Genomic DNA, 16,220 nt, shown 5'->3' on the forward strand with positions numbered 1-16,220 from the left:
TATAAAGTGTACAAGATATGGACATGATGAATGCATTAATATTTTTTTTTTAATTATTGCTTAGGCCATTAAAGAAAATCGAATAAAGCAAGTTATTAAAAGTGGCTTATACCTACCTCATTTTCTCGAAATGTTATTAGTATTACAATATAGCCAAATTGCTATGTGTTCTTGTTAAAAGTATATATTAAAATTCTATTTATTTGACACGATACTCTAACAAAGTGTGTAGGTTCAAAATAAAAAAGAAAAAGTATTGACGGACACAGAGTTTCCCAGGTGAAGATAAATAATATCTCACTAAATTGAAAAAAGGAAACATTTTGCGAGTTTAATATATTATACTGCTATACCTACGTATTTAGGTATACAGTGCCGTCTTCAGGCAGAACAGTGACTATTATTATTTAAAAGTATTATTTTAAACTCGCAAAGTGTTTATTTTTCTTAATTTAGTAAAGATCGAGTATAAACAAGTAAAAGCCTCGTCAATACAGTTATTAAAGAATGTTTGTCCACAGTTTCTTTAATTCACGTTTCTGGGGACATCTAAAAACCTGTTAATATTCATTAAGAATATATTTTAAACAGATTTTAAATAACAAAATACCACATACCTACACGAAACGTTATTTTTTCTTTAGAAGTTATCGTTGGCCTGGAACCTGGAAGCACTTGTAATTTTATACAATTATTGACTAGTTATTACACTAACCATTTTAGAATGAACACTTAACATAAATCCAAAACAAAACGTGCATACTAACAAGTTTCAAGTTAAGATCGAAAAATGGTAAACTATAACCACTAACCACCTATATTAAGATCCGTAACGCAAATGGGCGACCTTTGAACGATTTCGTAACTAAATTATTGTTGGCTCCCGTTCATTAGATGTCCCTAATATTTATTAACGTATAAGTATAGCATAGCCCCTCTGTTTATAAATATTATAATAGAGGCTCTATACGCATAACGTAGAAAGTTGATTGGTAGAACTGTAAGCAGAGTGGGATGAAAAGGGAACCAATCAGAAAGATGTTAGAGTATCCATGTCGTTTGCAAGATTGTCACGTGACTATAATCTACCAACATAATATCTTTAGTCTGTTTTGACTATAGTAATTCTTGTATAGTGAACCAAGAGCTATAAGGTTATATGGCCATCATAAAAGTAGTTGACCGCAAATAAATACCCCCTTTGTGTGGTTCGCACTAAGCTTACCGGTTGGCAATAAATCATCTTCTAAACATTTCTTGCTCATATTTAACAGGGCCGGCTTTCAAAGCGAGTGGTTATTTCGGAACCCTCAGCGGCTGCAGGTAGTAAAGAAATAGTGGAGTGGTGGATTTTCATATTTAGTGAAAGCCGCCACTGAACGAAACCACAAAAGCCGGTCGAGCTGCAGTGGACACGTTATTTACAACCCTAAAACCTTTTCTATTGTTAACAACTTAACTTCAACACAATAGGATGATTTTATGATGGCCATATAACCTTATAGCTCTTGGTTCACTATAGCTTTTGCGGACTGGTTGTAGTGTTTTTTGCTATTGTGGTGGTTTTCTGTATTATTATCATTCATTATTAAAGGAAATGTTCTATATAACGAATGTATTATTTACATTTCCATATTTTGCGATTCCTGCTTTGTTGGGGAAAAGCGAAAGTAAGTACCTGTTTAAATTCCCTGAGATAACTTCGGCTATTACACACCAGTGACCATAGGGAACCGATGCGTATACCTAGTGTTACAGGTGCGGAGAATGGGTGATTTCTGTGTCGAATGGTAGACAGTGATCTCTACTGGTTTTGTGAAATTGTTAAGGTGGTCATAAAAAGGACAATAAACGGTACTTGCATTGATTCCAAAAGTTCACATTGCTGGGTGCACTCCCTTTATATATTTCTTTAAAATTATGTTTATCGTTAATTATCATTTACAGGGCAACAAGGTGGCACTTTTAAACGAATATCCCTAAATTAACAAGAATAGTTTTCACAGTAGGTACACGATAGAGGCACAGTATGTAGATGTGCTAAATGTAAGAGTCCATTCCAACAATATAGCGACCGACTATAAGCTTATTCCTACATCATTACAAGCGTCACCATCCCAAGTCGGTAGTGTACCAACCTATCTCATTTACCACCGTGCCTAAAACACCCACCACATTTTTTACCTGTAATTTAAATAAAACACACATTTTTATTTTAACTTCTAGAGGTATAAAAAGATCTGTTGAATGCTAATGGCGGCATACCTGCCTAGCCCCTCCACCCGCAAGGATAAGATCAGAGCTCCCACCCCTTTGAAACACAACCTCCTATTAGAAAGCAGATATTACGAGGATCATTCTAAGATTCTCATTCATTAGAGTCATCTAAAGAGAAGGGGTGATATTCTTATTATCGATAAACACAATCTGCATTCCTAATAAAAACAATAAAGTAACATCTGTTCGCTGTTCTGTATGAATCATATACTCATATTCAGTTGTATCAATCAAAGTTAAACAATAACAAAAACTAGAAATGTTTGAGTGTAGTATACTACAGCTATTTTTAAAATATGGATGCTGAAAGTAGTAAACAATATATTTTTAAATAACGAACGCTACGTAGTTTGCTATATATTTTACATAATATCAAACGATTACAAGGCCCACACTCTCACATAGTCAATTTGGAAAGCAGCATTATCAGTTTCCAGTTGCCAAGTGGGCAGCCATTGATCTTTACCCCTCCAGAAATCTGTAGTAGCAACAGGAGATGTGTTCAACCAGGGTTTACCACCAGGATTAGTAACATCATCAGGAAAATAACCTAGGCCACCGACGGCCAAACATAGAATGATATAATACTCCTGGTCGAAAGGCGCCAGTTTCGAATTGCTCCTCTTCCATGGATTATCAAAACCGGAAGAATCAAGATTACCCCATTCCCAGAACCCACCCGCTGGTGGTTCAAATCGGGACAAAACCTCATCATCTACGGAGAACTGAAGACTGTTCTCGTCCCAGAGCAACTGATAGTTGTGCCAATCCGCATCAAAACCAACGGGATTTTGTTTCTCGGCGTGTGTCAACTGATACATATTGATGTTCCATGCTGGGCCCCAGTGGAGGGTGGAGCTCACCAGCTGGGTACCAATATTGACACCAGAGGCGTTGACGAGCTCGCGGTTGCCACGACTTTCCATAATGTCGATTTCTCCAGAGGCCGGCCATGAAGAATACTGGTTCCACCTAGGCATCATCCAAATAGCTGCAAAATTTTTTAGTTAGGATAAGCTTTGTGTGTGTAAAAAAAAATTACCAGGCCACAACCAATCACCGGCGGGCAATTTAGCCCTGACTTCGACTTTACCATATTTGAAGTTGAAGGAGTATACCGTTCGGACACGAGCGCTCTTGACTGGGTTCAAATAGCTGGCTTGGGTACCATCTCTAATGCAGCCGTACCATGCGGGATTCGTACACCTGCGAACCAGATTTAATTGTTGCATCCTGGACAATTATTGTAACTTACTCGTCAGCTGGGGAACCTCCGTTGATGTCCAAGTGACCAGACCACAAAAAATCTTCCCCGTTTTCGTCGGCTACGAGAGTTGGCTTCAGAAACAAAGATCCTCCGTCAACGTAGCTGTTGTATCTGCTGTTTGTGTACCATTCAAATTCCCAGTTCTAATTGTCAAAGTACTGTTGAAGAACAAAGGCACGATATATAACTGTGGTACTTACGCCACCTCCGCCGACTGTAATTTCGTGGTTCCACTTTTGCAAATTAAGAATGTCAAAGTCGTCTTCGAAGATGAGATCACCAGAGCATATTTGGCCGGTTGGTGCGTGTGTGCCGGTCGCCGTTGTAGGACTGGGAGTAGCACACTGAGATTTGGCCAAGTGCAAGGATCCCAACAGTAGGCAACTGAGTAGAAGCAACTTGAACATTTTGCTTGTTTGTCCAGAATTACTGAACGTTGGTCCTTTTATATTCGAAAGTTTATCGTAAAATTATTGTTAACAGTATCTTCATCGCACTTAGATCGAGTGGACCAGTGAAGTGTATTTGTTTGAAGAGATTTTTTATTTTGAACTACGTTAAATTTCTGTCTGAATAAATACATATGTTAATATCAGTTCTGGTTCATCGTCGAATTGTACAGGTTCTTTTTAAACAGTCAACTTGAAGATGTTAGATTTTGACGTTGTTTAGGAGGAAAGTCTTCGTTTTTCACAAGAAAAATTGTAAGAACACGCCAAAGAAATAGAACGTAATAAACGAGTTAAACCATGTGGATAATCAAATGATGGCATCTTCTTTCATTACTCGGTGCACGATAACACTATATCGTTTACTATCCTACCGTTCAGGGACAATAAATATTAAAATGATCGTATTTTTACAAAGCAATATAATTAAATATTTAGGGATCAACAACCACCTAGAGTCCAAAGGAAAACCAGCACCTTCTAAGTTGTAGGTACAAGTTTTCTCCGATTGTACATATTTTAGTTTCGATTTGTAGAGTTCGGAATAAACAACAGTACAGTAGCAACACATTATTTCATTTTTCGTTCGAGTCATCCCAAAAAATACGGCTGGAAAAAGCTTCAGTCGTAACAGGTTGTAAAATAACCAGGCATAAGGTGTTATGTATGCAGCAATACCTAAGGCGCAATGGGTAACGGGAACCCTAATATTTAATATTCTAGGTATCTAGATAGTAGAGAAATCAATTTGCAATACAACTAACACTATCAAACTACCATTTAACTTATAAAAAACTAATCTAAAATTAACTTTACACGCAGACTAACTAACCGACGCGACGGTAGCCTCTCAGGATAAATGTTAATAAAATGTTCAATAGTAGATACCTGGCGTCGGAAACGCCACAAATAGCGATATTTTTCTCTTAAAAAAATTTGAAAGAATCCTGTATATAGTGATTTGTTTTTGAAAGAGACTAAAAGAATCTTAGGGGCCTCTGACTGTGTTTTATTTTTGAAAGAAGTTGAACAGAAAAATTCAAAACTTCAAAACTTTACAGGTCCTTTTAGAAATTCCTACGCCATTCCGTTTTAAATTTACCACGTGTTTTGAGGTTATCATCATTCCCGTGGATTGATAACCAAAAGTGTTTACCCATCCCCACCAAGGTAAGTGCTAAATGGCTCTTATTTTAAACGTTAACTTCAGATGCGAAGGACGTTTTGTCCAAATAACCGTAGACGAATTTTTTAAATAACAATCATTATGTATTTTGTTATTATTTTACATAATATCTAACAATTACAAAGCCCACACTCTGACATAGTCAACTTGGAAGGCAGCATTATCTGTTTCCAGTTGCCAGGTGGGTAGCCACTGGTCTCTACCCGTCCAGAAGTCTGTAGACGCAGTAGGAGAAGTGTTCAACCAGGGCTTGCCACCAGGATTGCTGGCATCATCAGGAAAATAAGCTAGGCCGCCGCAGCCCAAATTAAGAAGGATATAATACTCCTGATCGAAAGGCGCCAGTTTCGAATTACTTCTCTTCCATGGATTATCCCAACCGGAAGAATCAAGGTTACCCCATTCCCAAAACCCACCCGCTGGTGGTTCATATCGGGCCAAGACCTCATCATCTACGGAAAATTGAAGACTGTTCTCGTCCCAGAGCAACTGATAATTGTGCCAATCCGTATCAAAACCGGCAGGATTTTGTTTTTCGACGTGTGTCAACTGATACATATTGATATTCCATGCTGGGCCCCAGTGGAGGGTGGAGCTCACCAGTTGGGTACCAATATTGACGCCAGACCCGTTGACGAGCTCGCGGTTGCCACGGCTTTCCATAATGTCGATTTCTCCAGAAACCGGCCATGTGGAGTATTGGTTCCACCTTGGCAACATCCAGATCGCTGCAATTTTTTAGTTAGGATTGGTTTTATGTGTATGGAAAAAAATTACCAGGCCACAACCAATCGCCGGCTGGTAGTTTAGCCCTGACTTCGATTTTACCATATTTGAAGCTGAAGGAGTATACTGTGCGAATACGCGCGCTTTTGATTGGGTTCAAATAACTGGCTTCGCTACCATCTCTGATACAACCATACCACTGGGGATTCGTACACCTGTGAACCAGATTTAATTGTTGCATCCTGACAATTACTGCAACTTACTCGTCAGCTGGGGAACCTCCGTTGATGTCCAAGTGACCAGACCACAAGAAGTCTTCGCCGTTTTCGTCGGCTACGAGAGTTGGCTTCAAAAATATAATTCCTCCGTCAACGTAGCTGTTGTATCTGCTGTTTGTATACCATTCAAATTCCCAGTTCTGGTTACGAAAGTACTATTACAGACCAAAACCGTAGCAATTAATTCTGGTACTTACGCCACCTCCGGCGAGTGTATTTTCGTGGTTCCATTTTTGCAAATTAAGATCGTCGAAGTTGTCTTCGAATATGAGATCACCAGAGCATATTTGACTGGTTGGTGCATGTGTGCCGCTAGCCGTTGTAGGGCTGGGGGTAGCACATTGAGATTTGGAAGAGTGGAAGAGCCCCAACAGTAGGCAACTAAATAGAAACAGCTTGAACATTTTACTTGTTTGTCCGGGATTACTTAGCGTTGGACGTTTTATAGTTGTAAGATTATCGTAAAAAAAATAACAGTATCTTCGTTGCACTTAGGTCGAGTGGGGAGCAGTGAAGTGTATTTTTTTATGGATTGTGTAATATGTATACCTGGGTAAATATGTTAATATCAGTTTTGGTTAATCGTCGTCACTTATATTGGCATTTTGAAAAAAATACATGCGATATCTTTTAGAAATTAAATGTCCTTTGAGTGTTCGACAAAAATGCAATTAAATTTGTTAAGTTAAAGCTAAAAAACAATTCTATAATACCCAGTATTCACGCATGTTTCATACATTTTTACTTCCTAAGCGTTAAGCTAAGGTATATAGTATTTGTAATCGAGTCCATCATTTTTCCCTATCGAATTGACAACAGTTTAATAAATAGAACTGAAAGGATTAAAGATCTAGGTATACTCTTTGACACTAAACTTCTGTTTATAGAGTACATTCATGAGATGGTATCTAAAAGTTTTAGAACGTACGGATTTATCTACAGAAATTGCCGAGATTTTACTTATACACGAACCTTGTGTTCTCTATTCTTTTCTCTGGTGCGATCACAACTTGAATACGGAGCTTTAATTTGGTTCCCAGTATATCAGATTCACATTCAACATATTGAACACGTCCAACGTGTGTTTTTTTTAATTTCTATGCTTTCTACTTGATGGTACTTACCCAGCAAGAGGCTATGAACATTCTGCTTTACTCTCAAGATTTGACTTTTTACCTCTCCACTTAAGGAGAATTATAATACTAATAAAATTTTTAATACATCGTATAAATAATAAAATAGACTATCCGTTACTTTTAGAACAACTCAATTTTTTAATTCCAAGGATTAATACTAGACAAAGTAACATATTCTATTCTGAATCAAGCAGAACCAACGTATTAATAAGATCGCATATTGCATTAATGTGCGAATTATTCAATGATATTTCCGCCTATTGTGACATTTATAGTGACTGTATTAAGTTTATTACAAATTGTATTAAAAACCATTTCTGTTAAATAGGTTTATTTTTAGTTTTTTTTTAGGGTTTTTTGGTTTGTAATCAATATTATATTATTTTGTTATCTTTATGTATTCACTCTCACTCTATTAATCAATTATTATTTGTCAATATTTCCTGTAACTGGGTGTAAATACCGTAGGAAATAAAGATTTATTATTATTATTATTATTGTATAAATACAGCTTGAGTCTATAATAGTCTATGATTCTGTAGGGCTAACAAATTTAAATAATCTTCTATAAAAAAAAATAAATATAAAATAAGAATGATTTAAAACAAATTTGCCACACAACTAATTATTATGTAGTATAGTCATTGTATACGTTTTTTTTTTGCTCCTGTACGATTCTCTAGGGAAAGTTGTTCCGGCTGGCAAAGACGAGCATCTTCATCTGTTGCCTGTATTTCAGGGGCGAAGGAAGTCCTGTCTAAATAACTTTACATCAATTTTTACTGCATAACATCCGAGTATTGTTACTGTTTTTTCTAAAAAAAAATCGACCTGTTAATACGAATTTCCTTCTTCTAGAAACTACATCGAATTTCGGACGCTTAATAACAGAAATCGAAGAACTGAATACCCTGAAAGTGTTTTTCTCGTTTAATGTTGGACGATTAAATTTCAGACTTCAGTCTCCATATATCCCCGATGAAATAAGATACTGCGTGGATTCAGGTAAAACTTTGTGTTTTTGTACCAAAACTTTCAGATTGATTAAAAAGTGGAATTCTTGAAATTTAAGCTGAAAATTGATAATAAACAACTTTTGTGTCATACTCATAAGTCATAACATGTAACCTGTTATCTGTATTAAAGTGAAAATATTATTTATCTATGTAATTTTTTTTAAACAAGTGTTAAACAGATGTGAGTGTGATAAAATCAGATTGGGTAAATAACGGTTTTGAAAATATTTTCTTTTAAATGACAGACAAAAATTGGATAAGCTGTTCATTTCATAAATTCATGAGTGTGTAGGTATAGAAAATTTTCCATATTTTGTAATATAAACGAAGATTAAGGGAAAAAATTACGTTAAACTTTTGTTGTTGTAATAATCGTTCAGAGTAATCCATCAATATGCAGTTTTGTATAATAATTGTATGAACTTTTAGCAATCATTTACTGTTTCTTCTCGATATTGATTTTAATCTTTCGGCTGTTTGTACCTTTATATAAAAAACAGTATAGTTTTTGCCACTGTATTATAATATTTGTAACTCACAAATTTACTTTAGTCATCCTGATAACACTGATAACAATCCACTTGATTATTGTCAACAAACAACAGATTATCACTAGGTCGAACTAGCGGCAGTTAAGTATTTTTACATTATGATAAGACGATGACAAAAAAGTACTTACCTACATTATGAAATTACTGCCATTAAGAAGTGAGTACATATTTCATTATTACCTATTAAATAAATTAAAACAATTTAAATTACAATTCAAATCCAAAATGGTGAACCAGAACAACTAAAAAAATTGGTCTGGACTTGGTTAGACAGAACTTCCTTCGCCCCTGAAGAAAAAAATAAATAAATAAATAAAACGTAACAAATCCCGCTTCTTTATAAAGAATTTTAAATTTGATTTTGCGAATTTCGTTTTCTGAAAACCTCTATAAAGTAAAAATTGGTCGAATATATTTCAACAGAACTTCCCTCGCCCCTGAAGTATGATAAAACAAATCCAGTTTTTTCGAAAAATTATAAAAATTGATTATGCGAATTTTACTTTTTTTATGAGAAATATATTTAAAGCAGATAACCAAGTGCATGAAACATCGGAGTGTCGATAAATTAAGAAATCGGGAAAACAAAAAATTTTAAAAATCTAAAAATTGAAGAACCGAAAAATCGAAATACGGAAAGTCGAAAAATTGGAAGATCGAGCAGTCGAAACGAAACATCAAACTCTAAATATATAAAATTTTAAAAATGCTAAAGTCAAAATATGTATTGAAAAATTGAAAAATCCAGAAACTGAAAAATTCCCAAAACTGAAATATTGAAAAATTGGGAAATACAAAACTTGAAAAATCGAGAAATCGAAACATCCAAAAATCGTAAAATTGAGAATTGAAAAATCGGAAAATGTGTAATTTAAGAAACCGAAAAATTGAAAAATCGAAAAACTGAAAAATCAAAAAAAAAACGAGAAACCGAGAAATCGAAAAATCTAAAATTTATAAATTGAAATTGAAAAATCGAATAACTGAAAAATTGTAACATCGAGAAATTGAAACATGAAAAGATAGAAAGAAAATCGAGATATCGAAATAGCCCAAACAAAAAATCAAAAATTGAAAACATTTTAAAAATTCGATAAATCGAAAGATATCTTGTATATGTAATTTATAATCAAACAAGCAAATGGAAGTTGTGCTGTGGTTTAATTGTCATAAACTAACGTTAAATGTAGATGACATAAAAAATAAAAAGTTATTATTTTTAACTTTCTTTAAATTCTGAATTTAAACGATGTACCGAAATGATCCGGTTAACACTCAGACACTCCCTACGTAAAAAATATATCTTTGTATCTCGAAATCACAGTATGAGGAACCTAAATATAAATATTATGCTGTTTCATTACTTATCAATATTATTTTCCTGTAGTGAAGTATGTACAAGTATGTATTGTTGAATCGGTACTGAAAATTCTAAAATTATTATAATAACCATGACAACTCATACCAATTGTCATGTGATAAGCCATCTCTTTTGGGTAAAAAATGGCGTGAAATCAATTCAAAACATCTCTGTCAGCTTAAAAGCACGTGATCAATAACCGCAACGTAGGTAACAAAGAAATGGCAAAAGTACAGAATTCTACACAGTTAGAGTTTTAGTAAATTTGTTTCGATAATAAATCATATTTACCTAATTAAATTGTATCTAAAAACAGTGTACAAGGTGTAATCATCTAATTATTCTAAAAAGTAAAAATTATCCTCACTCCTGGAGCACCGTTTGAAATGTCCTGCAATGTAACGTGCGATGAAAGTTCCCTCATCAAATCATCAAATAAAAAAATGTAAACGACAAATAATCCGCAACGAAAATTATTCAGGTTAATGAAGATTCATAGTTAATTATTACTTATTCCTATTAGTTATTATTACGAATGTGTATACATCGAACAAGGACGTCCTTCATCGTACATTACTGTGTATACTATTTATAGAAACTTATTTATTTAATTGAATTTTTGTTCTGTTATCGTAATACAAAAACACTTATAACTCCAGCTAGTTCTGCCTAGTGATAATCTCGTACTTATTGACAAGCATCAGTTGGATTGTTATCACCGTTATTACTTGCCGGGATGACTAAAGTAAATTCGTGAATTTTTATATTATAATATGGTTGCAACAGTAGAATTGTCAAAACCAAACTCCAAACAAATTTCTAGTACTTTTTACACAAAAGTAAAAACGGTCAAAAATTAAAATAAATACCGAGAAAGAACAATAGACCGTGACTGCTATATTAGGTACAGTTATCGTTACACAAAAATGGATTTCATTGGCCGACATCAAATTTTTAATATTTGTCTGTCATTTAAACTAAAATATTTCGAAATTATTTTTTATCCAATTTAATCTTATCATGCTCATCGCACGTATTGACTAACACATGCTCTAACAAAAAAAAAAATAGACAAATAATATGTATTTTCACTTTAATACAGATAACAGATTACATTTGACGGCACTGCCGTTGCTTATTGCCGACTTTCAGCCTAGATTTCAAAAACTCCACCCTTTGACTAAGTTGAAAGTTTTCGTACGACGCCATGTTGTTCTTCTTTATCTAATAAGAAACCAATTCTCCATCTTTTATTAGTAACGACACAAAAACTCACTTCTCGCAGCAATAGAGCTTTATCTGAATCCACACAATGTCGTATTTCATTAGAAATAAGACTATCTTTCTCCATGCACTGATTGTGCAGCACATTTACCAGCTGGTTATGAACCATTTGCAGGGTCTCTTTGTGTGTTTTCAATTTAGCAATCTAAAATTCGGTCACCCCAACATTAAACGAGAAGAAGCATAAATTAGCTTCACCTTCAAGTTTTTGCTTTCTTTCATTTTCGAAAACTTTGCAAGAAGGTTGGAGTATTTGTCATCATATTGCGAAAGATTCTGTTTCAGTTCTTCGATTTCTGTCTTCAGGTGGACGTTTTCGTCGTGGACTTTTTTAATGTCTTGACTTTTAATATCGAGTAGTTTGAGTAAACCGTGGTGGTTGGCCAGAAGTTCTTCATATCTAGAGGAAATTCGTATTAAGTGCTCAAGTTTTTATTACAAAAATGAGCAAATCTCGGATTTTTAATTGCATTTGAGATGTTGTACGTATATCAGTGGCATTAAAAATGTCATAGAAGGCTAAAATTTGTTCGTCCAAAAGTCCAAGAACGTTACCTTTCTGTAACATAGCATATGTATCAAAATGCCAGTAGATATGTACATTATTACGCAGTAACCTATTTTCAAATTATTTTATATAAATTATGGTTTCATTTGGATTTTAAGTACCTAGTTTTTCCAGCAGGCTCTACAAAACATCTTGGAATGTTTTAAAAATAAGTTCGGGAAATTTTTATCCAGACAAACACAGTTGCAGAAATTTTAGAACTATGATCCTTAATAAGTAAACTATTCACATTTAGATATGACTACTACCTACTTTTCTAAATTACCTATATAATTTTGACGCAAAATGTGGTATTAAATGGATACGGAAAACTTTGACTAATATTTTGGCAATAAATTTAACATTAAATAAGTTTGTCTGTACCGAAATATGCACTTTTTTAAGTATTTTTACATACAAAAGAATGCACATAATATTTTTTAAGAATACTCAATTCGTAATACATATTTACATACATATCGTCTTTCATAAAACTTGAGGTTTATATATAAAATCTCTACAGATTAAGGATCCAACAATACCGTAATTTGTCTTATTTAGATCACATGTGACAATACAGTAACTGCAGTTACAAGCTTGATGGCGTTTCGCAGTCAAATTAAACAATTGCAGATGTTTGTTGTATAGTTTCTTTACATGTAATAAAAAAAGAAATTATTTTTTGAATTGCATTGCGTTTTATCTTATTTTGACAAGTTTACGGCAGAACTGTCCGTCAACAGGTATATTGGTTGAAAACCAACACAACGGATCTTTAACATGTGAATTATGAACAGCGTATAGGTGAAAACTGAAACGTTACTTGTATTGTAAATGGACTATACTCATTGTCGAACAGGAACGGCTTACATCACCCTGAGAATTTGTTCTAGAAATGTCGTTATCGTTACACTTTTGTTGTAAAATATCTAAAAATCAAAACTAAAATATGTAGAACGGAAGAAACATATACAACTTAGGAGCTGCTGGTTCTCCTTTAGAGCTTCCTCTAGTTGGTTGCTGATCCCATGATATTTAATTTTATCGCATTGCAAAGACATCATCACTTGATTATCGGTATGGTCTGACTCGTGTATTTTCTCTTCAAGATTTTGTACGGTATGTTCCATCTCTTTAACGTGTTCTTTCAATTTCTTGCGGTTCTCCTGTAATAAAGCAAACATTTTCCGCCTGAACAAAACAACGCCAAAATCTAACATCTTCGAGTACACCTGACATGTTTAACGTGCTCCAAGCTCCAATTTATGACTGAACAGAGAACGTTTAGTGACACTTGCGTTTTGCGAATGTGTCAGCGAGAACGGGTGACAGAATAAAACAGCCAACTCTATTTATTACAAATATCACATTTCTTCTTTTAACTACAGATTTAAAACGAAAAGCCTCATGAAATAGTAACAGAGAGGCCTTCATTTATAAAACAATAAGCCATAAAATCTAATAAAACTGTACAATCTGATAAAAAAAGAAAAATAAAAAATTAAGAGCCAGAATTTGTACAATGGATAACGTGACGTGACTAGTTCTTGGTTGAGTGATAAAACTTAATTTTTACCGTTTGCAGACCCCGTTATGCATGCATAGAGGCGTTTGCCCCACCACGATTCAAGATCAAAAGGCTTGAAGCCTTCCAGAATGAGCGGTTCGTCCTCGTAATAAACTGACTGGTCACCTATTGAAAAATAATTAGAGAGTTTCACTTGCTAGCCCGAAACTTACTTTTAGGACTTGAACAACCATCTGAATCGTGGTACATCTCTGCACAAACTTTATTCCAAGCTGGAACAACAGTTTTAAAAAAAAAACACACACACATATTTAGTCAATTTACAATCATTGACAAATTTGATAATCTCCTCATGTTGAGGCGATATGACTTCTTGTCTGTGCTGATGCGGCGCTAATTTCTTGTTATGGAACACTGGCTTTGGAACACTGGAGTATCAAATTGTTCATTTAGCAAAACTGACCACTCATACTTACGGATGAGCTTCGTTATCCTCACTTTCAACCGATTTATTCCGTGTGTATTCCCTCATGTTATCCATATTTTGGCTCAAACCTAAAATTGGAGGTTAGTTAAAAGAACAAGAAAGGTTTAGACAATATTTACCTCGTCTGGTGGTTTTTGCGACGATTTTGCTGGGTCCTTTTACATTATACATTATGAAATTGGTGCACAAACATCTAGTTTTCCAAAATAAAACAATAATTATAATACCTTCTGGACACTTTATTAGTGAAGGATAGTGAAAGGTGCGGTTATTATTACGAAATATTATTGTTGTGAATTTGGATTATGTAACGTATAATGTGGATTTGGCTGTTTCGGTCCCTTTAATTGGACAACATGAGTTTGCACAAAATATGAAAATTTGCTAAAAAAGTTATAAAATAATTGGTAATTAAAAAAGGCAACGTTGCAAACTGTCACGTGTACTTAACGCGTGGTAGTGGCAACCTCGCACTACTGTCGTTGACGTTTGACGCCTTGACGTATTATACAGTGTCATAACCTTAAAACGTTATTTACAAAATGTGTTTAAATTATTAACAAATTGTTAAAATGTCTTCTGCGTTAGTACAAAAGGCGTTACAAATTGTAGATCCAGACTTTCATAAACAGTCGAAAGGTAGTTTTTAATTCATGCTATTTTTCCATTCTAACGTGTTAATTCCCCAGGTAAGACACATCAAAGTACGAAGAACGTGTTCGGTTTAATCCCCGAAAAGCAAAAAATTACAAAAAATATTATCCGAAAAGGACATAAAGGTAGTATAACTGGCGTTACTGTTGCAAACTAAACGTAGTTATTCTAGAAAAAGTTGGAGTCTTGTCAATTTCAAAAAAACTAACAGTGACGGAAGCTAGGAAGCTTATTAAAAGTAAGGATGAAATTCTGAAGGAGAACTTGAAAAAACTTAAACAGATTCAAGGAGCGTGTACTATTGAACTCGATAAAGAAACAACTGAGAAAGTAAGTGTTTTATGGACATTTATATTTTTATTTTTATGTTGGTTTGTAGATTCTTGAAAGAGCTGTAACCAAACGACCTGTAAAAGCCAAGAAGAAAACAAAGAAAGCACAGAAGACTGCTTTCACTGAAGAAGATTTCAAGAACTTCGAGGAAGAATATTTAGATTCTTAAAATGTTTGTTTCAAATAGAACTTACAGTATTTCAATGCTCATGTTGAGTGTGGTAGGGATATTCTATATGTTGTTTATGCTTATAATTGTACCCATTTTACCACTGGATGAGGATAATGTATTATCTTCAGTTTCCCAAACACCAATTTTGTTGTGTGCTGGTATTTCTGGACTATTGTTTTGTGGAAGTTTGTCAATTTTTACCATTTTAGTGATGGGTAAAGGAAAATGGAACGACTGTTGTGGTGTTATAAGAGACAAATTTATTAAAAAGTGAGCTAAAAGTTGTTTTATTAATGGATATATTGGAGCTTGATGTAACTACCTTTCAAGACATGACACGGTCGTTGTCATAGAATACCCTCAGTAGGATTTTCCATGGTCGTTTAGATTTTGTCGTGACAACATAATAAATTGAGTATGCAACCAATAATACAATTACCGTTGGCGATACGTTATTTCGTTAAATTCATTAGATAATAATCGAAAATCCAGGAACAATGTAAAATAATTCCGAAGTATACTTAAACTTCTTAATTTACAATGAAAACAAAACTTGACTTATTACGTAAACTGGCGATTTTATGAAATAGGTAAAGTGTCGTCATTTTAGAATTATCGTGAAAATTGTAAGGGTTGTCCAAATTTGCGTATTGATTCTCGGCAGAAAATCACCTTGCTTCCGATTTGAAGTAAAATATATCTCCTATATTTAGTACTACCATCCGCCCCTACTTTTATCTTATGTAAACATATATGTTGTTCTGAAATAATCAAAATTGGAGCAAGTTCTCACAATTCTCACAAATTCAACGAGAGAATGCTGATAAATGTTGATGGAATAGTGAGACACTAACTTTAATTTAAGGATTACAAAATATCAATTGATCAATGTATTTATCTCTTACAAGAAAATCATATTATTATCATCCTAAAAAAGTGAGTACAATTCTTCAGTGCATAAAATGCATA

General features: G+C 34.1%; 4 protein-coding genes across 4 annotated transcripts; 1 reads left to right on the top strand and 3 right to left on the bottom strand.

Annotated features, from left to right (window-relative positions):
* Positions 1-2,657: 2,657 nt before the first annotated feature.
* On the bottom strand, positions 2,658-4,496 carry LOC135142983 (beta-1,3-glucan-binding protein-like). Its single transcript, XM_064074802.1, has 4 exons — positions 3,745-4,496; positions 3,533-3,687; positions 3,320-3,483; positions 2,658-3,268 (listed from the first exon to the last, which is right to left on the bottom strand). Exons 1-4 carry the CDS (start codon positions 3,949-3,951, stop codon positions 2,658-2,660), a joined length of 1,137 nt encoding a protein of 378 aa, XP_063930872.1. The 5' UTR covers positions 3,952-4,496.
* Positions 4,497-5,270: 774 nt separating this feature from the next.
* LOC135142987 (beta-1,3-glucan-binding protein-like) lies at positions 5,271-13,387 on the bottom strand. Its single transcript, XM_064074809.1, has 7 exons — positions 13,296-13,387; positions 13,054-13,243; positions 12,901-13,006; positions 6,381-6,564; positions 6,169-6,323; positions 5,957-6,120; positions 5,271-5,907 (listed from the first exon to the last, which is right to left on the bottom strand). Exons 1-7 carry the CDS (start codon positions 13,314-13,316, stop codon positions 5,297-5,299), a joined length of 1,431 nt encoding a protein of 476 aa, XP_063930879.1. The 5' UTR covers positions 13,317-13,387; the 3' UTR covers positions 5,271-5,296.
* Positions 13,388-13,424: 37 nt separating this feature from the next.
* LOC135142989 (MAPK regulated corepressor interacting protein 2-like) lies at positions 13,425-14,492 on the bottom strand. Its single transcript, XM_064074811.1, has 5 exons — positions 14,212-14,492; positions 14,082-14,160; positions 13,930-14,033; positions 13,818-13,877; positions 13,425-13,770 (listed from the first exon to the last, which is right to left on the bottom strand). The coding sequence occupies exons 1-5, from the start codon at positions 14,261-14,263 to the stop codon at positions 13,643-13,645; spliced, it is 423 nt and encodes a 140-aa protein (XP_063930881.1). The 5' UTR covers positions 14,264-14,492; the 3' UTR covers positions 13,425-13,642.
* Positions 14,493-14,550: 58 nt separating this feature from the next.
* LOC135142988 (active regulator of SIRT1-like) lies at positions 14,551-15,532 on the top strand. The gene is made up of 4 exons (XM_064074810.1): positions 14,551-14,731; positions 14,782-14,871; positions 14,919-15,076; positions 15,126-15,532. The coding sequence occupies exons 1-4, from the start codon at positions 14,665-14,667 to the stop codon at positions 15,246-15,248; spliced, it is 438 nt and encodes a 145-aa protein (XP_063930880.1). The 5' UTR covers positions 14,551-14,664; the 3' UTR covers positions 15,249-15,532.
* Positions 15,533-16,220: the final 688 nt, after the last annotated feature.

This window comes from Zophobas morio, unplaced genomic scaffold (assembly GCF_036711695.1).
Source record: "Zophobas morio isolate AGI-343-1 ecotype UQ-CSIRO unplaced genomic scaffold, CSIRO_AGI_Zmor_V1 ptg000057l, whole genome shotgun sequence".
Taxonomy (NCBI): domain Eukaryota; kingdom Metazoa; phylum Arthropoda; class Insecta; order Coleoptera; family Tenebrionidae; genus Zophobas; species Zophobas morio.

Coding starts and splice junctions, on each gene's coding strand:
- LOC135142983 (XM_064074802.1), bottom strand. CDS start 3,951: ATGTTCAAGTTGCTTCTACTCAGTTGCCTACTGTTGGGATCCTTGCAC. Junction 3,484..3,532: donor GGAGGTTCCCCAGCTGACGA/GTAAGTTACAAT, acceptor TCTGGTTCGCAG/GTGTACGAATCCCGCATGGT. Junction 3,269..3,319: donor CGGTGATTGGTTGTGGCCTG/GTAATTTTTTTT, acceptor AAAATTTTGCAG/CTATTTGGATGATGCCTAGG.
- LOC135142987 (XM_064074809.1), bottom strand. CDS start 13,316: ATGTCAGGTGTACTCGAAGAT. Junction 13,244..13,295: donor TGTCAGGTGTACTCGAAGAT/GTTAGATTTTGG, acceptor GCTTTATTACAG/GAGAACCGCAAGAAATTGAA. Junction 5,908..5,956: donor CGGCGATTGGTTGTGGCCTG/GTAATTTTTTTC, acceptor AAAAAATTGCAG/CGATCTGGATGTTGCCAAGG.
- LOC135142989 (XM_064074811.1), bottom strand. CDS start 14,263: ATGTATAATGTAAAAGGACCCAGCAAAATCGTCGCAAAAACCACCAGA. Junction 14,161..14,211: donor CGCAAAAACCACCAGACGAG/GTAAATATTGTC, acceptor CTCCAATTTTAG/GTTTGAGCCAAAATATGGAT. Junction 13,878..13,929: donor TATCAAATTTGTCAATGATT/GTAAATTGACTA, acceptor CTGTTGTTCCAG/CTTGGAATAAAGTTTGTGCA.
- LOC135142988 (XM_064074810.1), top strand. CDS start 14,665: ATGTCTTCTGCGTTAGTACAAAAGGCGTTACAAATTGTAGATCCAGAC. Junction 14,872..14,918: donor TATCCGAAAAGGACATAAAG/GTAGTATAACTG, acceptor TAGTTATTCTAG/AAAAAGTTGGAGTCTTGTCA. Junction 15,077..15,125: donor ATAAAGAAACAACTGAGAAA/GTAAGTGTTTTA, acceptor GTTGGTTTGTAG/ATTCTTGAAAGAGCTGTAAC.